This window comes from Phoca vitulina, unplaced genomic scaffold, assembly GCF_004348235.1.
Source record: "Phoca vitulina isolate PV1807 unplaced genomic scaffold, GSC_HSeal_1.0 scaffold18, whole genome shotgun sequence".
NCBI classification, from domain to species: Eukaryota; Metazoa; Chordata; class Mammalia; order Carnivora; family Phocidae; genus Phoca; species Phoca vitulina.
The window spans coordinates 15750672-15776488 of NW_022589721.1; the positions used below are offsets into that span (position 1 = coordinate 15750672).

Here is a 25817-nt window from a genome sequence, read left to right on the forward strand (position 1 = left end):
TTCAGAGTCCTCACTAGGTACTGCTGCCTCAGTATTTTATTTTTTAAATAATTTTACATACATACAAAACATTTATTGAAAAGACAAATATTTTGAAGCCATCGACATTTGCAGTTCATGTACAAGAGAATAAAACAGTTGTAAATTTCAGTAACAGTTAAATCTTGGGTTAGGTAATTGTGGATTTCGCATTAACATTTTTTCAACCTTGGATCAGATTTATCTTTGGCCTAAGCCCTCAAACTGTCCTGGTGACAGGTTTATTAGCTAAGTTAAAATTAATCTGACCTTTGGTCTAAATGAATACAAATCAGGAAAATAAAGCTATAAAGGAACTTTATCAAGCATTCCAAAACCCATCAGACATTACTTGCAGTTTTCCAGTACTACCCGTGTCAGTTTTCTCCATTACAGGATTATAAATTGCTCTATTAGTATTCTTCACGTAAGATTGAGGATCAAATCCATTTCATCCCAAAGTGCACATGGACATCAGCCAGGCAACACAGCAGCTATTACCAAGCCAATTTCATCAATGCAAATGACTAAGTTAGGTAACAGAGGATCTAGTGACTCCCTGTCTTGGTGGAATGTTGAAAATAGAGGGGAAATCACTTGAGAAATGACATTTAAGTGAATAAATAATTACTCTTCTAGGAAACTATTACTATTTAGTTCTCTGAAAAAGCCTTTAAATTTGTTAATGATTAGAACGTCAAATCCTAATTAAAGGAATGCAATTTTAAATATAAAAAAGGCAACACTTTTCTATAAATAAAACCACATAGACTCAAGATATACTAAATATAGGGAATAACTTTCTTTTGTCCTTGTTTACACTGTATGCGTAATGAAAAAATAACTTGAAAGATATAGAAATATCCTATTACATTTAAGGGAAAAAGAGCAGTAGTTTCAAAATGCTTAGGATTAGGAGAAAAATGTTGCAAAGTATGTTTCTTAAAATCTGGAATACAAATATATGCAATAATCTTTTTCTTATAACCATCAACTTTATGAAGCAACTTTAGTCCCAAAGAACAGACTGTTGTTCTTTTAAGAAATGGGTCTTCTGGAATTGTAAACTTTAACACCATTTTGTATTGAAGAGCGAGAATATTTAGTGAGTAATGCACCTATGGTTTGCTTCTCTCCACACAAATCTCTGTGGAAACAATAAAAAAAAAAAAGAATAGCATGAATATGTTAGGGAACATAATATTCACAGTGCTAGTTATTTATATCTCTCTTGCCTAAGTCCATCTTTCCAACAAGCATAAGGATGTGTGTCTGTGGGAGAGACAGGGTAGGGAGTGGTTACTAAGCCTTAATTGAACTAGGTACTTTACATGTATTACCTCATTTAACCACAGAAAGAGTAAAAGTAATGTATTATTTAACCCCACATTAGATATGGGGCTCAGGTAGTCAAGGATGGAACCAAACTTCGCTGCCAGGTCTGCATGACTTCTAAGTCCAATTTTTTTTTTTCCATTATATCACACAGGCTCCAAATTAGAAATACAAGCCATGTGATATAGGAAGGTCTAGACACGGAGACCCTGGATCCTAAGCTACTTGTGTGTGCTTATTTATGTTACCCACCCTTCCTGAATTTTAGCTTCGTCTTGTATACCCAAAGAGGAGAAGGACTATGACTGGAACAAAGGAGATGAAGGAAGAATGAGAGGACATGAGCTGGAGAAGGGAGCAAGGGCAAAGTCATACAGGACCTTAAAGAACATGGAAAGAAGTTGTGATTTAATTCTAAGTATAAAGGGAAGTCACTAGGAGGGTTTTCATTAATGGAAAAGCAGAATGTGATCTAAGTTTTAAATAATGGAGGCAATGAGTTGATGATTATGGAAGCTAAGCGGTGAGTACATGGCGGGTTCATTATGTTATACTGTCACTTTTGAATGTTTAAAATTTTCCAAAATAAAAAGTTTGAAAAGTGGGACAGGAGAAGAGGGGAAAAATATAAGTAGGGAGACCAATTCAGAGGCAGGTACTAGATGATCCATTAGGATTTGCTCATAGTTTGAACCAGGGAGCAAGAGAAGAAAAAGACAAGTATGATTCCCAGACTTTTTGCTTGAGTAACTGGATTAATGGTGGTGATGTTACTGAGAGGTGGAAGATGGGGTTAGGACAAGGTGGAACCACAGTTCTGTTGTGAGCATGTCAGGTTTGAAATTCCTCTTAGATATCCAAGTGGAAATGTTCAATAGGCAGCTAGATAAGAGAAACTGGAACTCAGGGAAAAGATCAAATATGAAGATAAAATTAGGAAGTCATTAAGTTTAAATCCAGGTCTAGATGAGGGCACCAAGGGAAAAAATATAAATGGAAAAGCAGATGGTCAAGAATAGTCCTGGAGCACACCAACATTTAAAGATTGGAAAGAACAGGGAGACATGAGAAAGAGACAGAAAAGGAGCTGCCTCGGGAGAGAAGGGACAAAAATGATGTGTTTCAAGTAGAAAGTGGTCCACAGTGTCCAAGAGTTCTAAGAGGCCAAGTAAACAAGGACAGACAGTTGACCACTGAAATGTAGAAAGACAGATGCCAACAGGTTAAGGAAAGAATGGGAGACGAAGCAGAAAGGAGTACACAAACTTTCAAAAGGAATTTCTTGTGAAGGAGAGCAGAGGGTATGGGGTTCAGTAGGTTGTTGTTTTTTGAAATGAGCAATACTACAGTATACCATATATTGATGGGAATAATCCAGCAGGTAGGGAGACATCAGTATCACAGGGGGAAAATGATAACTAGAGGATGTATGTCTTTAATAAGGCCAGAGGGATGGATCTAGTGCAGGAGGAGGACTGGCCTTAGGAGCAGGGATGGTTCATGCATTATAGAGGAAGGACTGCAAAGGGAGTATGTATGGACATAATACAAAGAGACTGGCAGGTTTGGCGGTAGGAAAGAAGTTGTCCTTGTCTTTTCTCATCTGTTTCTATTTTCTCAAGAAACGAGGTCACAAGCTGAAGGTGAAGAGGAAAAAGAAGGTATTGATGACATGAAAAGCAAAAATATGAAAAGTGAGCTCCAAGGGTAGAAAAGTTTCCTTAGGAAACGGTGCTTTGCCAAGGACCCAGGTACATACCACTCAAGCTCTTAAGTAAGACTGGCAAGTTCCATTGTGTCTTTTTCTACAGGAAATTTGTCATCTGCTCCACGTGTAGGCACAGAGTAAGCAGAAAAGTTGAGTTTTATCTTTGTGGATTTTTTTTGCCAGAGAGGTGTGACAAGGGGTAGAAAGGGCCATAGGAGCAAAGCATGCCCAGTAGAAGCTAGAGACCCTGAGCAGGAAATCCAACCTGGGTAAAGGGAGGAGAGGACACGAGAGCTAAGATACAGTGAAGAGGTGGCAGCATTAGTACATTTGAGGTCCTGTAAACAGTGACTAATGAGCTAGGTAGTTCTTCTGCAATCTGGCATCTACCAAAATGTTAAAGTGAGGCATCAGGAAAGAGAGGAGGTGTCCATCAGAGAGAGGGTTTGCTTTAGAGCCATAGTGGGGTATGCAGTCTGAGTGGGCCTCAAAGAGCTGCAGTTTTGCAGGGAGGAGGGCAGAGAAGTGGTTTTAGAGGCAGCATGAGAAAGAAAGACAACACATTCCCCACCTCCAGGATCAGAAGTTGTGAAGAATGACAGAGAAGACAGCCACCACTTGAAAAAGTTTCAAAGGAAGCCATGTCCTCAGGGAACACTCAAAAAAAAAAAAAGTGTCCTAATCATAAATCTAAAACCCCTATGCTACAAAGAACTCTCAAAATCCACTTTAGTAAATTACTTACTGAATATATGGAGCAATGTCTTCTTCTGTCCACTTTTCCCTTAGAGAGAACAGACTGTTAAAACGTTCTTGATTATCCTCAGGCAAATCATCTACTTTTAGCAAAAATATGATTTCTGGTCTTGAGTGTCTATCCACCAAGGCTAACCCCTATTTAAAAATGAAATGAAAAGGGGCAGTTAAAATAACGGTCTAGTGTCTAAATACGACTCATTCTTTTACCTTTAGGTTTGGCTGAGCCCAAGCCGCTAAAAATGTCGGCTATGTGAAACTTACACAAACTACCCAGAAACCCTCAATAGCCTTTTTCATAAAAAGAGCTCCATTAAACAGTGAATTCTCCTTTTCCCTTCTACAATCTGGCTTCTGCTGCTCAATTTATCAGGTTAGCTCTAGTTCAAAGTCACCAATGACCTGTCATTGCCAAATCTAGTGGGCCCTTTCCTTGGATTTGCTAGCCCTGTTTTCTTCATTAATGTTGCTTCCTCCCTCTTTGAATCTCCATCGCTGACATCACCGTCTCATTATTTTCCTACTAACTCAATGTTGTAGTTCCTTGGGGTTCCTACCCTGATCCCTCGACTTGTCTCACTGTCACTGTCCTGAGTGGCTCGACTCACCTCGACTAAACCTAGGACTGCAAACACTACTTACTTGCTAATGACAGTAACATAGGCTTCTTCATCTCAAATTGCTCTTCCGAGAACGAGCACAAGAACTCTATATCCAAACCTATCTATGAACCCATTGTGTTTGTTACCCAAAACTGCTCTTATCCCATTATCCTAGGAAACCATGAAACCTGGGCATTATCCTCGATTCCATTATTCAAACCCCGTACCTACATGGTCACTTAATCCTATAGATTTTAAGGCCTCAACATGTCCCTTATCCATTCTCCATCACCTATTTCTTTGGCCAGTACTTTCTTAGCTAGGAGTACGTAACTATAGAGAACCTGGAGATTTCTCCTTTTTCATAATCTAGCCAACCTTCCATCCAACCATCCTCAATGTCATAGTGTTCTTTCTAAAAGGCAAAATTCATCAGGTAGCTCTTCTGATGTCACTAAAAGGCCCCAGAGAGCTTTCTAAATAGGAATGAAATTCCTTAGCACAGACCATAGTGTCCCTCACTGACTCACCAGCACCTTTTACTCTAGTCCTGCATCCCTACTAATAGTGCCCCAATTTGTATCCCTCCATGCCTTGGAACATGCTCTCCTGGGTCCTCATCTCTGCCCTTCCATCTAGAGTTCATAGTTCATCCTTTCAAACTCAGCAGCTCAAACAGCCATACCTTCAGAAAATCATCCCCGATCGACCAGTCAGATGGATAAGTCCCTTTTCTTTGCTCCCATAACATCTTGTACATGCCCTTCCCATGACACAGATCACTCTACATTATAAGAAAGGATTTATACATGTAATGTGCACCCCCCCATCTCCAGAGCCCAGGCTGAGGACCCTGACAGCACGTGGTTTTCTTCTCAGCATCTAGCATGGTGCCTAGACATAAAAGGAACTCTAAATATTGAGCAAATCCTTTCACGCTGTAACAAATACTTACTGAGCATACCCTGAGCATACGCCAGGCAGAATGCTGTACATTGGCAAGCAACAGTGAACAAAATTCTATCACAGTGGAGAGTGGGAAACACCCATAATTAAACATTTTCCCAGAGCTAAGCGGTGAGTGCCAGGAAGGAAAAATACAGGGTGCTCTGACAAAGTAAAACAGGAGGCATTTTTTTTTAGAAAAAAGAAAAGCGTCCTTGAGGAAATGACTCAAAGATGAATAGGAGGTGGCAAGGCGAAATTACAAAGAAGGTCATTCTAGAACAAAAAGCCTTGTGGGCAGGTCCTAAGGTAGGAGAGAGCTTGATGATCTTGAAAACCTGAAAGATGGCTGGTATGCAGTGAGCAGGAGAGAAGGAGGAAGAGATGGAGCTATAAGGGAGATGATGAAGTGTTTTGTAGGCCAAGATACAAATCCTGGATTTTTTTTTTTTAAGATTTTATTTATTTATTTGAGAGAGAGAGAGAGAGAGAGCATGCACACGAGTGCACAAGCAGAGGGGAGGGGGGAGGGGAGGAGGGAGAGGGAGAAGCAGACTCCCCACTGAGCAGGGAGCCCGATGCAGGACTCGATCCCAGGACCCTGGGATCATGACCTGAGCCAAAGGTAGACGCTTAACCGACTGAGCCACCCAGGCGTCCTCCTGGATTTTCTATCTTAAATGCTACAGGCAACCATTAAATCATTAAGGATGACGTTCATCTAATCTGACTGGCATTTTTCAAAGGTCATTCTAGCAGCACTGCAGAGAATGGATCGGAGGTGGGCAAAATTAAAAGTACAGAGGGCCCGCTGAGGGACTCCATTGCTCTTTATAGCCAGACAAACATGACAGTGGACTACAACAGTGCTGGTGGAAACAGAAATGCAGCAGGTGGGAAGCAGGATTAACTGCACACAGGCCTGAGGGATCTCACTGAGGCGACAGAAACGTCCTAAAACTAGTGTCGGACTGAATGTATAGTCTGCTCCTAATGGAGATGGTGGCTAGGAAAATAAAGTGGCTCCAAGCTCAGTGGCAATACAGATTTCATGTCACCCAGTAACTAACGAGACCCCATTGAGTTATGGTAGCAATCACTACTGCTAACCTTACCTTAAGCTGATCAAGCCTAGTTATCATTCCTTCGGGAACACTCTGTTGCCACACTTCTTGAAACTCAGCAAGGTTAAATTTCACTGCATTCTGAAGGAGCATCTGTGCTGTTGCTCTGCATATTTTATCAGCACTCAGTGCAAAATAAACTTCACCTAAGGAAGAGGAAGTTTCATATTGTCTTCTGACAATTCAATACACTACAACTGTATCCTTTTCCCCAGCGCAATTTCTCAGAAAAAATTACACACAACTCACCTCCTGCAAACCCAGGCACACGTTTCAGAAAGGCATACCAATCTTAACACAAACAAGTTAAAATATTTTCCAAATCTTACCTTCCTCTACATATTTCTTTCCATAACATTTAAGACAGTGTGCAATCATTTCCCTGAAAAATTTAAAACACTCCTTTGAAAAGTTATCAATACATTTTTATGCATTATATCTTAAACACCACTGCTAACTAAAAACTTAAGATATAAATTTGAGATTTGAAATACTAAGTGATTTTGGTTGCCAAGTAAAATTTTACAGGAGGAACTAACTAAAATATACTGGAAGGCTACTATGTGCCAGGCCCATGCTAAACATTTTTTCATGAATTACGTAAGCATACGTTATCACAAGATAACTCACGCATCATTATTTTTTTTTTTTTTAAAGATTTTATTTATTTATTTATTTGACAGAGAGAGAGAGAAAGCAAGAGCAGGAACACAAGCAGGGGGAGTGGGAGAGGGAGAAGCAGGCTTCCCGCCGAGCAAGGAGCCTGATGTGGGACTCGATCCCAGCACCCTGGGATCATGACCCAAGCCAAAGGTAGACGCTTAACAACTGAGCCACCCAGGCACCATTCTTTATATTTTTTAAGGTAGGAAAAAAAAAGATGATGCACATTTATTCAGTCCAGTGACCAAAACTCCTAAGTCCTTCCTGGTTCTATTATTTTTTAAATTTCTGTAAGACATCAAAATATAGTCTACTCCCTATGTTTAGTTGCACCCTGGGAAATAATTTTCTTTCCTTTAAGGAAGTTTGGAAAGACAGTAATTAAAATACTTACTCTGGCTCCAACGGTCCAAGTTCCTGAAGGCAAGTATTCAAAGGAACTTTATCAAAAGACCAAGATTCAGAATCCACAAGCTGAGTCACGTGATTCAGAAGTTTCATCTCATAATCAAATTCAAGAATCCTCCAATAACCTACAAATTCCCAAAGTACATTGTAAGCAAATTAATTGGCTAATAGATTGATAAAGAAGCAGTGTGCTCTTGCCCAGTACAAAAAAGAGACACTAGAAGTCTTAGCTTTCTTTATAAGCAAGGCTTCTTTTTATGCTTTTCTCCTAATCATTACGAATTGTGTCTGGAGAGAAACCCTAGTGGTTTTTAAAAAGTACCTTACATATGACTCATTTTTTTCAAGTGCTTTAATAATGATTTCAGAATAATCTTGTCAATCTAAATGGAAATGCAGTGATTTCAAGAGAACATTGTACAAATGAGGTGAAGGTCGTAGCTTGGATATCCCACATGGTGATCTCCACTCTGGGGCACTGGCATGGTTATAACTCTCATCTAGTTGTCTTGCAGAGGTGTTCTTGGGCTCATAAAGAAGCCTAGGTCACTCAAGAGTCAACAGACTCAGAGGTATGATATGAACCGGTAGCAAGATAAAGGCTGGACATCAAGATACCTTTCCCTATTCTTGTGAAAGATCACAAAATGCCAACTGATCATTGAAGGCACCACCACCTCTGGAGAAACAAATCAAGTACAAATCCACCATTTCCAAGGGAGAATGTTACTATTGCTATTCTGAAAAAATAAAGGCAACATTAGAAAAGGGAGTGTGTGATGTCAATCCGAGAAAATGCCAGGAATAATCTATGCACCCCTCCACACATACCAAAATTTTATCCATCCCCAGGCAAGAAGTGAAAAATGCAGAGGGTTGCATTAAAATCCACTGGTTTCTAACCTCAACATTCATGGTACCCATATACTGTAGCAATTAACAGCAGGCATCCATAATTTAAAACTTTATTTCCAATGTTTAGGATCAAATATGCCTCAAGAAAAAGCCCTGTAAGGAGTGGTTGGAGTCACCGGTCACAGTTGGACCTCTTCATGTAAACATCACATGTAGTCTCTACCCCACATCCAAAAACATAAATATCATCAGCTTTAAGCCCAAAAGAAGATTAAATAGATAATATGCAATGGGATGAAGAGGTCCATAAATTTCTTTCTCACATGATGCTGGTGGAAACAGAAAATTCCGTCATTAATAATTATGATAAGTAATGCTACCTTCAATCTCACAGGCATTTAGAACTTGTAACTGGGCCATTATTTCTTCCTCGCTTGCCTGAATTTGATCAAGCAAATCTTCAGTTGTATACTGAAACAAGGAAAAAAGAAAAAAAAAAACATTCTAAGTCCTTTGAAGAATATTTTTTTAGACTTACCGAATTTGAGAGAATAGATACATAGAACAGATTAAGGCAATATTTACACTATAGTTCAATTTCTTCTGATAATGTGTAATGATTACTACATGAAATCTAAGAAGAAAATATAGGGGTAAATCTTTGTGATGTCGAATTTAGCCATAGTTTCGTAGATAGTATGCCAAAAACACAAGCAGCAAAAGAAAACAGATAAATTGGATTTTATCAAAATGAAAACCTTTTGTACTTCATCAAAATATCAGTGCAAAAGGACAAATATTGTATAATTCCACTTGTATGGGATATTTAGAATAGTCAAATTCACAGAGATGAAAAGTAGAATGAATAGTGATTGTCAGAGTATGGGAGCAGGGGAGACTGGGGAGTTGGTGTTTAATGGGTATATAGTTTCATCTTGGGGAAGATGAAAGGTTTCTATGGATGCATGGTGGTCATGGTTGCATAATAGTGTGAATGTACTTAATGCCACAGAACTATACACACAAAAATGGTTAAAATGGTGAATTTTATGTTATGTATATTTATCACAATTTTTTTTTTTAATCAAGAAAGTAAAAACACAACCCACAAAATGGGAGAAAATAGAAGCATATTATATATCTGGTAAGGAACTTGTATTTAGACTATATAAAGAATGCTCCTACAACTCAGTAATACAGTGACAAATAACTGAATAATTGGACAAAGGAGTTCCTGGATCGACACTTTTCAATGAAATATAGTCAAGAAGCACATAAAAAGATGCTCAACATCATCAGTCATCAGGGAAATGCACATGAAAACCATGATGATACCACTTCAAATCCACTGGTATTGATATAAAAAAAGACAGATAATAACAAGTGTTGTCAGGGAGGTGGAGATATTGGAGTCCTCATACAATGGGAATGTAAAATGGTGCAGCCACTTTGGAAACAGTCTGGCAGTTCCTCAAAAAGTTATAAAGAGTTACCATATGACCCATCAATTCCACTCTTATTATGTACATACCCAAAAGAAATTAAAACACAGGCCCACTAGAAACTTGTACATGAATGTTCACAGGAATGTCCTTCATAATAATCAAAATATGGAAAATTACCCATGTTTCTCAACTGATGAATAAAATATGGTATACCCATAAAATGGAGTATTTTTAGCAATAAAGAGAAATAAACTACTGATATATGCTACAACATGAATGAACCGTAAAAAACATCACAAGTCAAAAAAGCCAGTGAGAAAAGGTCACATATCATATGATTCTATTCATATGAAATGCCCAGAAAGGGCAAATCAGGAGCAAATCAAGAGATTGAAAGTAGATTAGTGGTTGCCTAGGGCTGAGTGGGAGAGGGAAGCAGGGAAAGGTAAGATTAGAAGGTAACAGTTAAAATTAGAAGGTACAGGGTTTCCTTGGGGTGATGAAAATATTCTGAACATCATCGTGGTGACTGACCACACAACTCTGTGAATGTCCTAAAACCACTGAATTAAAGTCACTTTAAAATGAGTGAACTGTCTGGTATACAAAATTGTATCTCAATAAAGTGGTTACCAAAAAGAGAAAAAGAAAAAGAAAAAAAGAAGAAAATCAATCAGTCAAAGGAGAAAAAGAGAACATAAATATGGTCTTCAGAATGCCCGTGCAGGTCTATAATTTCAAACTACATTAAAAACTGGAGAATTTTTTTTACTTGGCTTGTAAATAGTTTTCCATACTTTCAGGAATCAGTTAATTTTCACATAATAAGAATACTTTCCATTTCCATAAAATCTTTTTTGAAGAGCCTCTAATTATAATTTTTAATTAAATAAAAATTAATTTATCTTCTAAAAAACATATTCCATAGTTAGGAACCTGTGAAGCTTTCAGCTATGTAAATGACACCAGGATATCTAGGATTTGCTTTAAAGTACTCCTGAAAAAGAAGGAAAAAAAAAAAAAAGTGGGAAGCAGCAGGGGGACAGAAGCAGCGAGATTGACAAAATATTGATAAATGTTCAACTGGGTGATGAATATATGGGGGTCTTTCTGCTTTGGGGTATATCTGAAATTTTCATAATATAAATATAAACACTAAAAGTAAGAATGTCGCCATCAGTGCCTCTAATTATAGTTCTATTTTTTAAGTTTCAAATGAAAATAAGTCTTACTTTTGAATGATTTGAATCCTTTTCTTTTTGACTGTCGGGTCCTTCATAGGTATTTTCCATCAAAAGTTTCTTTAGCTTCTTTAATTTAGGTCTGCATCTTCTTAATTCCCAATAATTATTAGAAAAACCAAAGATCTAGAAAATGTAAAGATATAACCTTTTAGGGGCCATTCTAAAAGAAAATTTCATGCAAAATTTCAACCAACTCATCCGCTCTCAATAAGAAGAAGAGAGAGCCAGGTAATCTGCTTTCTACTGAGAAGGCCCCCTCCAGGCATCTCAAGCAAATGGATGGGTACCTTCAGGAAGATCTTTTCAAACCCCAGTTAAGAAGACATTGCCAATCAGGTCATGATCCTGGAGTCCCAGGATCGAGTCCCATGTCGGGCTCCCCGCTCGGTGGGGAGTCTGCTTCTCCCTCTGACCCTTTCCCCTCTTATGCTCTCTCTCTCTCTCTCTCCAATAAATAAATAAAATTTTAAAAAAAAAAAGAAAAAAAAAAAAGAAGAAGACATTGCCAACACAGTGAGAACCAGTCATTGAGCTCAGTATCTCAAGTGTACTATGGAAACTAGGGTATGCCCAGAAAAAGAATGATCAGGATGGTGACCATTCTGCAAACCTGATGGAAACAATAGAAAATGAATATTTTAGGCTGGAAAACAAAAAATAAAGAAGACATGATCACAGTCTTCAAATGATGAAGGGATGTTAAAGGAGAGAGAATCCTTGTTCTACGTTGCTTATGGTTTCAAAATCTAGCAGAAAGTTAAGGAAGAAATATTTCTTTTCAGTCCAAGAACTTCCTACTATCTAGAGTTGCAGCTAATTCCTTACTGAGAAACAGTGAGAGGCTCATCACTCAAAGCAATCCAGTTGATGGTGGCTACTTGATGGGTGAGTCTGTTACCCCTCCCTACCTCTGGGACTCGCCAATATCTAGCACTTGGTAGGTACCCAGTAAGTGGTTCACATAAATAAGGAAAAAAGGCTGAACTGGATTATATGCAGGGTGCCTTCCAACTCTAAAATGCAAGGTCAGGGGATGCTTCTACTTTCAAACTAGTACAAGGCTTAATTGATTAGAAAGGCCTAGCCAAACCTGATGGTAATGTTGTTGAACCCGAGGATTCCAGAAGAGGAGCTTAAGACCAAACCAAAAAGATCAATTTCATCCACGGTTCACAAACTGACAGGCTGCTGGCTATATGCAAAGCACAGATGCTGGTGCGTTGCTTTGTGTTGTGTGGAAGGGACAGGAATATAGTACAGAGTTGAAACTAGCTGCTGACATGGAAATATTAGAGGAGATTTTGTCCCAAGATCTAAATGTCAAGGTTTACCTGAAAACAAGAAGTCAGAAGATCTGGCAGCTCTGGGCCTGCTTTCCCACAAGGCCAAGCTGTGGCCGCCCACCTACGTGGGACTTGTGTTCTTCAATTTGCCACAGACCCCGCCATTCTCTATTATTGCAGAGACTGGTAACCACTACCATTTTATCAGCAGCAGCCTGCTTGGCCCACGTGCATTCCTCACCTAGCCCTTCTAGGCATCTGAAGTGCAACCACAGATTAAACCTTTAGTTGGTAGATCTTTGGGGCGCTCCAGTCAGTTAAGTGTCTGCCTTTGGCTCAGGTCATGATCCCGGGGTCCTGGGATCTAGCCCTGCAATGGGCACCCTGCTTAGTGGGAAGTCTGCTTCTCCCCCTCCCTTCGTCCCTCCCCCGACTCCACTTGTGCTTTCTCTCTCAAATAAATAAAATCTTAAAAAAAAAAAAAAAAAACTTAGTTGGGGTAGATCTGTTACACTTTACCCAGTCTCAGTGCACAGAATTTCCATAACGAGAGCTCAGAAGTACTCCCATATTGTTATACCCCTGCAAAAACACCTACAAAACAGGTATGCGATGAAAAAGTAACATCTTTTACAAAAGGCTGAACTGCCCATATTTCTAGTTAATTACAATTGAACCAAAATAGAAAATTTACTGGAAGTTATTCTGTTCTAGCAACATCATGGGTCACTGACATTTCCCAGTATTTTCCCTTATTTCTATTCCAATTCTAAGGCAGTAGTTGGCCTAAAGTCATTCTGAGAGAATTAAGGGCTGTGTTTTGATCATGACGTGTGTAATAATCTAGCCAGGATGGAGACTTCTATTTGGTATCTATAAGCAGTAGTCTCCATAATAATTAAGAATTTATTATGCATGGCTAGAGGCAGTAATGAGCTAAACCGAGGTAAGAAACACACCTGCCTCAAAAATTCAAATTTCTTCATTTCTCCACCTCATAACCATTACTTAAGGCATTAGTTGTGGTTTGAGGGAGTCTCCTTTTAAAACATATCTACAGTAAGACTTACTAAAAATAGGTAAAACTTTTAGAATATATCACCTAATAACAAACTTTCCATGTTGCAGAAAATGGTCATCTTGTCTAGGACTTAAAAATCAAATAGGGAAAATAAGCCAACTTCACAAGACTCCAAACAATGCTGAAAAATTTTAAATTTCATTAGAGAACTTTTCAGATCCCCTGTGATTATACATTTCACAACTAAAGATTTTTTAAAAGATTTATTTTATTTATTATTTTAGAGAGGGGGTAGGGGCAGAAGGGAGAGTGAGTGAATCTCAAGCAGACTCCCCCGCTGAGCACAGAGCCAAACTCAAAGCCCATCTCAGGACCCTGAGATCATGACCTGAGCCAAAAGTCAAGAGTCAGATGCTTAAGTGACTGAGCCACCCAGGTGCCCCCATACCTAAAGATTTTATTTTTTTAATGTTAAATTTATTTATTTTTTTTATTATGTTATGTTAATCACCATACATTACATCATTATTAAAGGCAATATTAGCACATGGGTTGTGATTCTCATATAAATTAGAAGGCAGAAAACAGTACCTCAGTGTGAATAATGTTACAATGCGTTTCCTCCATCTTCAGCTGGTCCGGAGTTTTACAACCAGGAATAAAAAGCAACATATTGGAAGTGTCTGCTGTTCTCAAGTCATACGTTTTGTCTTTACTGCACAGCACAGCCTGCTCATCTTTATCACCCCGAATCACAAGACTGCAGGAAAATGGGAAAAGAAAATACATGGTTTAGAGACAACAACGGACATCTTCATTATAAACAGTTCCAAAATCCTCTAGGCTTGTAGAATTTAAAATTAAGTCTTGAGGCTGTGTCTGGCCCCTATTTTCATCACCCTCGAGCACATGTTGGGCTCACAAAGCAAGGGGGGGGCCTGTTGAGAGACAGAGGGGCACCAGGTGGTCTCACTAAGGAACAATAATTCAACATGAGTAAGAAAGATCCAAAGAGGCCAAGAGGCCAACTATCACCACGTGGCATCTTCATGCAAACTGCTTGGAAGAGCACAAACCATCCAGTAACTTCGGTCAAGATGTCAATTTCCTAAACCATGTTAAAGCAATACTTCTCAAACCTATGCATAGGTACCTCAGGGAATCTTGTTAAAAAACTGAATCCCAATCTGCAGGTCTGGGATGGGACCCAGGATTCTGCATTTCTAACAGGCTCCCAGATGATCATCACGCTGTTGGTCCTGGTACCCAACTAAGAGTGGGTCTTCTTTTTTTTTTTTTTTTTTTTAAAGATTTATTTATTTATTTGACAGAGAGAGCGAGAGAGGGAACACAAGCAGGGTGCGTGGGAGAGGGAGAAGCAGGCTCCCCATGGAGCAGAGAGCCCGATGCGGGGCTCGATCCCAGGACCCCGAGATCATGACCTGAGCCGAAGGCAGACGCTTAACGACTGAGCCACCCAGGCGCCCCAAGAGTGGGTCTTCTTGTTTTGTTCTGAATATCCCCTAGCAATCAAAGAAGCACCTCCTAGCCTACCCATCAGCTCTGTTGCAAAGAAATTGGGACTTTATAAAGAGAACTGCAATGCTAAATGAAAATATATGAAAAATATATGTTTTCACAAACTGCAGTAAATAAGTTCTGACAAAGGCTCACCGGTGGAAAAGAGCAAGAAGAGGAGAAGAGGGGAAGGACAGACAAAAGGAAGAAGACTAAAGACAAAGATGATGGGATTGACAACAAGGGCATAGACCCTAGCAGTTTTGTCTGTATAACGTTTAACTCTCCTGTACACTATTCACTTCTTTTAAAGAAATAAAAATAAAACCTGAAATAGAAGAATGTGTAAATGCTTTTTAAAATTAAGACAGTTTAAGTGAAAAGTGTTTTTTTTTTAGTTTCCTAGTGCTAATAACACTTAACAGTCCCAAGTACCCACTCTTCAACATTTATTTCCACATTGCACTATCCATGCTTCAATATTTTGTTTAAACCCGTCCCCTGGCAAAAATGTTTTTTAAAACACACATTTCTAGGTCCTTCTGGATTGCCAGGTGGATGAATAGTAACTGGATAAAAACAAAGTCCGCACACCTGAAGTCCTTTCTTAAACTCCGCGCTCCCCCCAACTCAGCTGGAATGAAAACCAATGAATGAGGCTCCCCTTGGGCTTCCTTAAAGATCCTTTGTGGCTAGCATCTGCAGAGGGCCAGTTAATTATAACAGTGTCAGACGAGTAAATATGAAAACTGAAAGCCTGAAGAGTTCAATTTAAAGAAATCTACAAGAGAACAAACTACCTAATAAAATACAGGTGTTGGATGGAGGAAGGGCCGTGCAGAAGAGAAGCAAACCAGAGCCCCTAACTCCTATTTCCAGAAGCTGGGAGCGCACAAATTTGAATGATTCTCTAGACTTCTGCCGTTATGTTTTTTAATCCAGGGTTTTGCAGCAAATGTGTAGCTGACCCAAAATTAGAAACAGCTTCAGATTTCCATTAAATGACCCCACGCCGAGTCTGTGTTTTGAGGGCCTCCCACAATGACCAACTCTGTAGAACGGCTTTCAACTTATTCCCTACAGTCCGACCTACTTATGGAATATAAGTAGAAGGCAAGGAGAAGTGTATAAATATTAGAGAGTAGCACTGGATTTTAAGCTAGAATGGCGGAAGTGTTCAGTGCAGTTCCTGGCATCCTGGTTAAGGTCTCCAAAACGTCACTGAGGTTCTCTTTCCTGCTTTGTTTCCGCGGATGCAGGCCTCCCCCAGATCAGCTGGACCAGCCCTCTGTATGACCTCAGTCCCGCTAAGTGGGCGGACCAGCAGTGGCGTGGACTCCTCGGGAAAAAAGACAGCGCTGGAGAGGAGGCCTCCGGGCAGCTGCGAGCCCTGCGTTCAAATCAAGGCGCGTTTCCGGCCCAGTCTCCCCGCGGGACAATCACCTGTGCCCGGCCTCCAGCTGCTGGCACAGCGCGGGCTCCAGCTCCAGCAGGCAGAAGTCGCCGGCAGCGGCGCCGGCCCCGGGGCCGAAGCCCAGGCAGTGCACCACCGGCAGCAGCTCGGCCGCATTCAGCTTGGCGATCTGGAGCGTCGCGTCCACCTCCGCGCGGGTCCGCCTCATCGCTACGCCCGGAGGGGGGCCCCGCAGGGCTAATGAGAGAGAACGGAGCTCGGCGAGCAACCCGGACCCTGCGAAAAGTACAAGGAGAAAGGGAAGAGACTTTCAAAAGCGCGCCACGGCGGCGGGGGGCGTGTTTCCGGGGCGGGGCGTCCGCGGGCGCGTCCAAAGGTCCTCTCCGCGCTGGTCCCGCGGCGGCGGCCGCTCACCCCACGCACGGCCCCGGCTGCGGGAGGAAAGCCACGCTTCCGCGGGGCGATCTCGGCCGGACCTCGTGGGAGCCGCGCTGCCACCCCGCCGAGCGCCAGCGGAACCCTCGCCCACCCCTTCCGCTGCCCCACCTCCGGTTTCCCGCCGGCGCCCCCCTTTCGTCGCCATCAAAATGGTCTCATTCTCCGCCAGGGGCGGGCCTCATGCTAAGTACTCGGCTTGCATCAAGTTATAAATCCTTCACCACAACCCTTTCAGGTGGCCCCCGTTCCTCCCATTTTGCAAATGAGGCAAGCTCCTGGCCCTGGGTGGCACAGCAGGAGGTAGTAAAGTCTGATTCCAGCCCACACTATTGTGGCTCTAAAAACAAGCAACCGGGTTTTATGCAAACACTCTGGATTGGGAGTGAGGCCCTGGTGGAATTGCACAGGGAATCTCACTTCTTTGGGTCTGGGGACCATCGTATCTAGGAGACAATGGCTTGGACTAGATCCATCCATTCATTGAGTAACCAGTCTGAGCTGGGTGTCAGGAGAGGGGCCGAGTCCCCTGACCAGAGCAAAGCAACCTTTCTGGGGCTGGGAAGGGCCTGCAGTCTCCTGGGAAAACACACAGACTCGCCACTGCAGGATGTGTAAGCTGTTCACTCAGCTTTCTCTGTGGTGTCTTCCAGACCAAATTTTACAATGAATACAACGTTTTAAGAGAAAAGCTCATCCATATAAGTACACGCATTAATAGCTTGTAAGAGCATAATGTAAACTCTCCCAGGGATCCTGCAGCCTCCATTTGGGACATTTGCTGCCCCTGACAGCTGAGGCAGCCTGGGAGGAATGTTCCACTAGTAATGTAAATCAGACCTTGGTTAAAGTAAAAGAAGGAGGGGGGTGGGTGGGAAGGTGAGTGAGGGGTTGAATTCAAGGGAAATGAGCAAGCATTTTCTTTCAACTTCTGGGTGAAATTATATGCAACTACAGAGTAGGGCATCCCAGGGGCATGGGTGGTGCTTTAGTTGGTGGTAGAAAGGTTGGTTCCTTTTTTTTAAGATTTTATTTATATGAGAGAGAGACACACAGCGAGAGAGGGAACACAAGCAGGGGGAGAGGGAGAAGCAGGCCTCCCGCCGAGCAGGGAGCCCGATGCGGGCGGGGCTCCATCCCGGGACCCCGGCACCATGACCAGAGCCGAAAGGAAGACGCTCAACGACTGAGCCACCCAGGCGCCCCGAAAGGTTGGTTCCTATGATCTACTTCTTCATTAACCTTTTTTAATACACCTGAATGCAAGGACTATGATGGAGAAAAATATTGACTATGTAAGGCGGTTGCATGATAAGAAATTTATGAATTGGAAGAGAATCATCCATGGCAGGTGCACTATTGACTGGAAGCAGCTTAGTGTATGAAGAATGCTGGCATTTACCTCAGGCGCCTGGCTTGGAATCTGAACTCTGCTCTCACTAGTTTTGTGACTTTGTTTCTCTCATTCCAACTTCCTTATCTGTAAAAAGAAGATAATAATACCTACATTCTAAAATGCATGGAAAGCAAAGGATATTTTTTAAATGGCAGCTTTTTGTTATTGGTATTTATTAGTTATTATTATTTGTTTTTAAGTAATACTAATAATATCCAATTCTATTCTGGCAGGGAGCTGGACCTTGGTTCCTCTCTTAAAATGGAATGATAGTCTATACTAATTCATTTTTTAAAGCATGTTAATAGATACATTTCTCTAAAGTAAAAAAAAAATTCTACACATTTTTCTTAATTTTGAGGCTTGTTTAATCATTCACCTGATAACAAGGAAAAAAAAACTCTTTTATTTGGTAAACGAACAGTTACAGAAAAACTTCAAAAGAGCCAACCACGTAAAATTGATAGTTTCCGTGGACACTGGAAACTTGATTATAGTGTTCATGTATTTTGTTTCATAGTGTGAAATGGGAATTTTATTTAGTAAATCATAGTTCATAAATAAAAATTACGTATTAATACCTTTCTTTGTTTCCTCTCTTTGTTTTCATTATTTTTTAAAATTTTCTTTTACTTTATTTACTTTTTTAAAGATTTTATTTAGGGACACCTGGGAGGCTCAGTAAGTTAAACGTCTGCCTTCCGCTCAGGTCATGATTCCAGGGCCCTAGGATTGAGTCCCTCATCCAGGCTCCCTCTCTGCCCCTCCCCCTGCTCATGCTCTCTCTCTCTTTCTCTCTGACAAATAAATAAAATCTTAAAAAAAAAAAAAAGATTTTGTTTCTTCATTTGAGAGAGAGAGAGTGCACAAGTCAGGGGCAGAGACAGGAGGAGAAGCAGACCCCCCCCCCCCCCCCCCAGCAAGGAGCCCGATGCGGGACTCGATCCCAGGACCTTGAGATCATGACCTGAGCCGAAGGCAGACACTTAACCGACTGAGCCACCCAGGTGCCCCTCATTATTTTTTTAATTTAATGAAGAGCACGGTGGCTTCCAGGCATTCCAAAAACTTAAAATGTTTCATAACCATGACCTTGGTTTGGGCTCTCATTTCTATTACTGTGGCCTCGTAAGGCCTAGGTTTTCCTACTGTCCATCCCCCTTCCTACTGCCCAGACATCTCCACACCACAGTCAGTAAATTTTCTAAACATTAAGTTCTCTAATAGCATTACCCTCTGCTCACAGATCATCAACATCTCCCTCACGCTTGAAAAAAAAGCTCATACTCCTTCTGTTGGCTTCCAGGACTTTTCATGCTGGGTCCATCTTGCTTTTCCAGACTCTACACCCCCAAGTGCTTTTCATGTACACTATAGTCTAACCTACAGATGCCCCTATCCTCCCCTAGTTTCATGTTTGTGGGTGTTGTGCATGTTTTTTTTTTTTTAATTTCAGTCATAATTTAAAAATTAGTAGAGTTTCCACTAACAATGTGATTTTTCTTCTTTTTAAGAAATCAGGATATCTGGCAACATGGGACCCATTCCTGCATAGCAACAGTGAGCTAAAGCTCATGGTTTCTACAGAGTTCTCTCCAGGCCTGTGCTGGGCCCTCTCAGTCTGGAAATTCATATTCTTCCTTTCTGGGAAATGTTCTTACATGATTTTCTTGACAACATCCCCTCCCCGTGCTCCCACATTTTTTGTTCTATATCTCTGAAGCCTATTAGTTGGACTTTCTTATATATATGTGAAGATATCAATAATAGATATTTGGCTTTAGAAAGATCTTTCAGGTAGCAGTTTGAAGGATAGTTTAGGAACCGAGGCTTGAACCGGCAAGAACAGACAGAAAATTTAAATAGAAAAGGGCAGAACTAATTGGTAAGAACTTGAACTGAAGGACAAAGAGAAGGAGAAATAACAAATATTCAGAAAGTAGAATGGGGGGACCTTGTGGACACTGAGGACAGTGAGAAAGGGAGAGGAATCGAGAAAGACTCTCAGAAGTAGGACCTGGGCAATGGGGAAGGTGTTCCCTAAAAGAAGTGAAAGTGCACGGGGACATCATTGGATTATTTGGAGCAGGGGAGTCACTTGATCAGATTTAGATTTTTGAAAGATTACTTACTAAAACTAACAGGTGTCAATTTGATCTGAGAAATGGGATATTTACATAGTTGCAAAGTACCTAAAAAATACTCAGTAATTACAAAAGAAAAAATATTCACTTCACAATGGTAAACTTGGAGCATGTTGGAGGAGGTCATTGAGAAGACACGACCATCATTTGACCCTCCAGCTGGACTGGAGCCTCTTCACCCCTCCCTTGTCCTTGGTATGTAAGTTCGGCCCACCATTCCCACAGCAGGAGCTGTTCCAAGGACATAGCCTTGAGACAGTAAGGTGTTGAAACCATCCGGGTGGTATATGTAACAACCTAGTTAAGGCCTCTGTATAATAAACTTTTAAGACTCTGGTGCGCGGGTGCAGATATTTCTTTGTCTTGCTGCTGCCCAAGACAAACCTCGTAATAAAGTTCCCCTCCTTATTAAAAACTGCCACCTACCAACCTGGAGTGGTCTGCCTCTTTCTTTGGTCTCACCTTGCCCTCCATGGACGGGGGCCAGTGTGCAAACCAACAGAATATATTACCTCAATGAAGTGATCAAGGCGAACGTCACCAATATTGGGATGAACATCATGTGCCTTTTGATATGATATATTGAGCTAATCCTGCCAAAAATGCATAACCTGAATCTAAATGTAAGGAAAACCTCAGGCAACTCAAGTTGAGGGACATTCTATAAAACAAAAACAAAAACAAAAAACCCAAAACCAAACCAAAACAAAACAAAAACCTGGCCTATACCCTTCAAAAATTGCAGGGTCGTGAAGGACAAGAAAAACTGAGGAACTCTCTGAGATTATAAGAAAGTAAAGAGACATGATAATTAAATACAATACAAAATCCTAGGTTAGATCCTAGACTAGGAAAAATTACTGCTATAAAATACGTTGTTGAGGTAAGTAATGAAACCTGAATATGGACTAGGGGTTAGAGAAGAGTTTTTTTTTTTATCAACATTAAATCTCCTGCTTTAGATAATTGGGATGCGGTTATATAACAGAATGTCCGTTTTCTTAGGAAATACACATGGAAATATTTAGGAGCAAATGAGCATGATGTCTGCATCTGATTCTCAAGAACTTCAAAAGAAGAATATACATTAGAGACATTGACAAAAAATGGTAGAAGAAGTGGGGCAAAATGTTAACCATCAATGAGTCTGAGTCAAGTGTATAAAGGCTTAGGGGAGCATCAAGCCTAGATACAAGAAGTGAGAGGTGGCTCTGGGGTATGTATTGGGGTGATTGATTATCGAAGCTGGTAGCTTTCTCATGTCCACCCATACTAAGCTAACAGCAGCTCCGTGCATGGGCTGAAGCAGTGTGCAAAATGGTCACGGAAAGGCAGGGAAATGCCTGGTGGCAAATGAATTCCAGGAGTGGGGAGCAACAATTCCCAGAAGACAAACCACCAGCAGAACTCCCTACTCAAGCTCAGTTATGGTCTTACGCCTTCCCCCAATTCTCTGGAGGTGGGTTGTGCAAAACAGATGGTGAGTGAATGGTGAACACAGATTCTCAAACACAAAGCGGGAAGGAGACAACCAAGAATCAACATTTGTAAAAATAAAAAAAAAAGTCACCATTCATGTATGACCAACGACATAAAAAAGAGATCTAAAAAGTCACCAGTTGAAAGAGTTAAGACCAAAGAAAACAGAGGTAATGGAGCAAAAATCCCAAGACTTTTTGATAGATACAATATTTTCAGAGAGGTGAGAGATAATTCATAGATAAAGGTCAACCAGAGGTCAAAGATCATTTCCATTTCCCAAATGTCATTCCCATTTTTAATGATATATTTAGTTGCAGCCTCTCAAATTAGCTCCTTCACTCGTGGTGGTGTCAGAATTACTGAAGTAGAAAAGGCAAAATAGAAGCCTTGAGACTGTCACAGAAATTAAAATTAGTATCTTTTTTTCCCTCTCTTTTGTTGTTGGTTTTTTTTTTAAGATTTATTTGAGAGAAAGAGAAAGGGCGAGCACAAGCAGGGGGAGGGGCAGAGGGAGAAGCAGGCTCCTGGCTTACCAGGGGATTTTTAGATTTTAAGTAAGTTGCAATTTTACATTTATTTGTGTGATTACTTAATGTCTCTTTTTTTTTTTCTGTCTCTAAGAGCCCACGTGAGTGGTGAAGGTGGCTGGGTTTAAGAAGTAATTTTTGAGATACAATGGACAATAGTAATTACTTGATTAGACATGAGGAATAAGAAGAGGGGGAAGAATCAAAGATGAATTCTAGGTTCCTGAGCAACTGCATTTCCTCTCACAATATATTGTAGGAAGGGTAGGAACAGACTTGGGATGAGATATGATGAGTCCTGGTTTTGATTTGTGGTGACTGAGGTGCTATGAGAATACACAAGGGAGGACATGCTTTGAAGTTGGATGTAGAACTTGGAGTTTGAAAAAAGGTCTGGCTAGGAGCTAAAAGATAAAGCTTTTAAATATACATATATGGTGATCACAAGAGTGCCTATAAATGAGGTCGCCCAGGGAGAGTGTGATGTAGGGAGGGAAAAGTTTTCCTTTCTTCCCTTCTAGGTTTTGGCTTGTCTAATAATTAAATTGGCATAAGACAAATTAATAGGAGAAAAATAAACAATTCATACGTATGGGAGCTCAAAGAAATATGGGACTCAAAGAAGTGACTAAAGCAGGCAGCTTTTTATACCTTTTAGACAAGACAATTGACTTGATCAAGTTTGGGCTTGGGGTAGTGAATTAGTGAAGAAGTGATAGGGTTTATTTATACAACATTCTCGGCCCTCAATTTCCTTTCTGGTGATGAGGGGGTCTCTCTACCTCCTGGTGCAGGGAAGGTGCCTTTCACAAGGGAGATTTATTTCCTGCTTTCAAGGAGACAAAGGAGGGTCAAAGAGGCCTTCTTGTACCAGCTGCTTCTTAGGTCAACTTTAATTCAAAATAATCAGTATGCCAAAGGGGCATATTTTGGGGCAGCCTGCTCTGAACTCCCTCAGTGACTTTAAAAACTCAGCTAAAAAATGAAGGCTCAGCAACATTTGAAGTGTAAGCCTTGAAAGAAATACCTCCTCAGGTGGCTGGCTGGCTCGGTCAGTAGAGCCATGGGACTCTGAATCTCAGGTTTCTGAGTTCAAGCCCCATGTTGGGCATGGAGCCTACTAAGGAGGGAAGGAGGGAGGGAGGGAGGGAGGGAGGGAGGGAGGAAAAGAAAGACTTCCTTAGGGAAATAATTTCATGATAGGAGAAATGGAATTGAAGCAGTGTCTTGGAAATTATATTACTTTGTTTTTACTTAAAATCATTTCAGATAAGGAATTTCTGATTTACACCAAGATGTCTTTAATTCTACAGGATATACAGCAATTTAAATTTTAACTGCACCTTCTCTGTTAAGTAAACTTTTGAAGCTTTGCTTATGAAACAATCAGGATTTTGCCCACTAGATGGTGGTATTGTGTCATGTTTCACAGAGTGGCCTGTTTTGCCCGGTTCACTTACTGCCTTAGAAAAGAGAAGGAATATCCATTACCGTATTTACGGCATCAAGCACAGAACCGAGTTTCCTATATGTTACCTCAAGCCATCTTTGTAATAATGGAAGTCAGATCATGGCATTCTGCTGTTCAAAATCCACCAATGTTCTCAAAAGCTTTCAGCGTGCATATACATATATATAAAAAATCAATATGATGCCCTTACACTGGAGTATAAGAAAAAGAAAATCATCTATAACAAAATAAAATGTATTTTAATATTTAAGTGACCATAGAAGGTCTAATGAGATGGTCAGATGTATACAACTATTTATAGTGAATAATTTTTTTTTTTAAAGATTTTATTTATTTATTTGAGAGAGAGAGAATGAGAGAGAGAGCATGAGAGGGGGGAGGGTCAGAGGGAGAAGCAGACACCCCGCCGAGCAGGGAGCCCGATGCGGGACTCGATCCAGGGACTCCAGGATCATGACCTGAGCCGAAGGCAGTCGCTTAACCAACTGAGCCACCCAGGCGCCCCTATAGTGAATAATTTTTAAATTAAAAAAATTTTTTTGAAGATTTTATTTGAGAGAGAGAGCAAGAGAGAGCGCGAGCGCACAAGCAGGGAATGAGAGGGAGAGGGAGAAGCAGACTTCCTGCTAAGCAGGAAGCCCAACGTGGGGCTCGATCCCAGGACTCTGGGATCATGACCTGAGCTGAAGGCAGACGCTTAACCAACTGAGTCACTCAGGCACCCGATAATGAATAATTTTAGAATAACAGGAGACAAGTTTACTGAATATTGCTATCACTTCTTTTTTATATTTGGCATTCTAAAATTTGGCTAAATAATATATTATACAAACACACATAGAATCACCACACATGCAACCTCTTAACTGAAAGGAAGTGCAGACTGAAAAAGGTGTGCTGTACTCATAGTGTGTTTACCACAAATGACAAATGAAACAATTTTATCTCATGATGAAACTTTCTTGGTAAAATCTGGGCAAAGTACAATTTTTTTTCTCAATGTGCATAATAATTGTATTCCTGGACAAGTCAGAATTATATTAAAATTGTGCAAAAAATATTTTGTGTTTCTATGTAAAATCAAATTAGGTTCTAAGCTCAGATAACAGCGAACAGGTTTTTCATCTGCAAGAATATCCCACAGGACCTAGGAAAAACATTCGGGATTTAGGACAATTCTTTATGAGGCCACTGTCCCAGGAAAATGAGAGTATCTAGCATCCCTAGTTCCTGCTCACTAAAAGCCAGTGACAATACCACAACCCGGTCCTAAATTTTCCAAAAATGTCTTCTTGGGGGTGGTCTTTCTCCTGTAGGACACCCACTATCATTTAGTGTCATTACAAAATCAATCACTAGGTGGCAGTATATACCAAAGTATTGAGTATTTTTGTTGCCCTTACAGCATTAAGAACCTCTTGGGAGGTGAGCAGGACTGGGATTGGAGGACAAGAGGACCTCACATTTATCTGTAATGTTTGATTTCCGTCACTACAAAAAAAGATGAATCAAACATGACAAAAATATTTAAAAAGGATGTGAATTATGACAGATGAACATTTTATTTTCCCTCTACATTTGTTTTTCCCTTCTTAAAGGATCTGTCAACAGAAATAATACTAACCCATCCATTTGCTTCTATTCACATAAAGAGACTAAAAATCATGGCAGCTGAGGAATAGAGACTCCCATTAATGGTTAAAAGCAACATAAACTGGGGCGCCTGGGTGGCTCAGTCGTTAAGCATCTGCCTTCGGCTCAGGTCATGATCCCAGGGTCCTGGGATCGAGCCCCGCATCGGGCTCCCTGCTCAGCGGGAAGCCTGCTTCTCCCTCTCCCACTCCCCCTGCTTGTGTTCCCTCTCTTGCTATGTCTCTCTCTGTCAAATAAATAAATATAATCTTTAAAAAAAAAAGCCACATAAACCTTCTGATATCATGAGAGGCACAGGGAAGAACAACACAGCGCTCGAGGGAGTGTGAGAGGACAGCACCCAGAAGATGGGGTCTGAGTTCATCTTTCA

At 40.7% G+C, this 25817-nt stretch overlaps 1 protein-coding gene across 1 annotated transcript; it reads right to left on the bottom strand.

Moving 5' to 3' along the window:
- Nucleotides 1–240: 240 nt before the first annotated feature.
- Nucleotides 241–16680, bottom strand: DSCC1 (DNA replication and sister chromatid cohesion 1). The gene is made up of 9 exons (XM_032415893.1): nucleotides 16369–16680; nucleotides 13999–14167; nucleotides 11092–11226; nucleotides 8795–8885; nucleotides 7546–7684; nucleotides 6818–6870; nucleotides 6480–6634; nucleotides 3807–3955; nucleotides 241–1165 (listed from the first exon to the last, which is right to left on the bottom strand). Exons 1-9 carry the CDS (start codon nucleotides 16545–16547, stop codon nucleotides 1057–1059), a joined length of 1179 nt encoding a protein of 392 aa, XP_032271784.1. The 5' UTR covers nucleotides 16548–16680; the 3' UTR covers nucleotides 241–1056.
- Between the last annotated feature and the right edge of the window lie 9137 nt (nucleotides 16681–25817).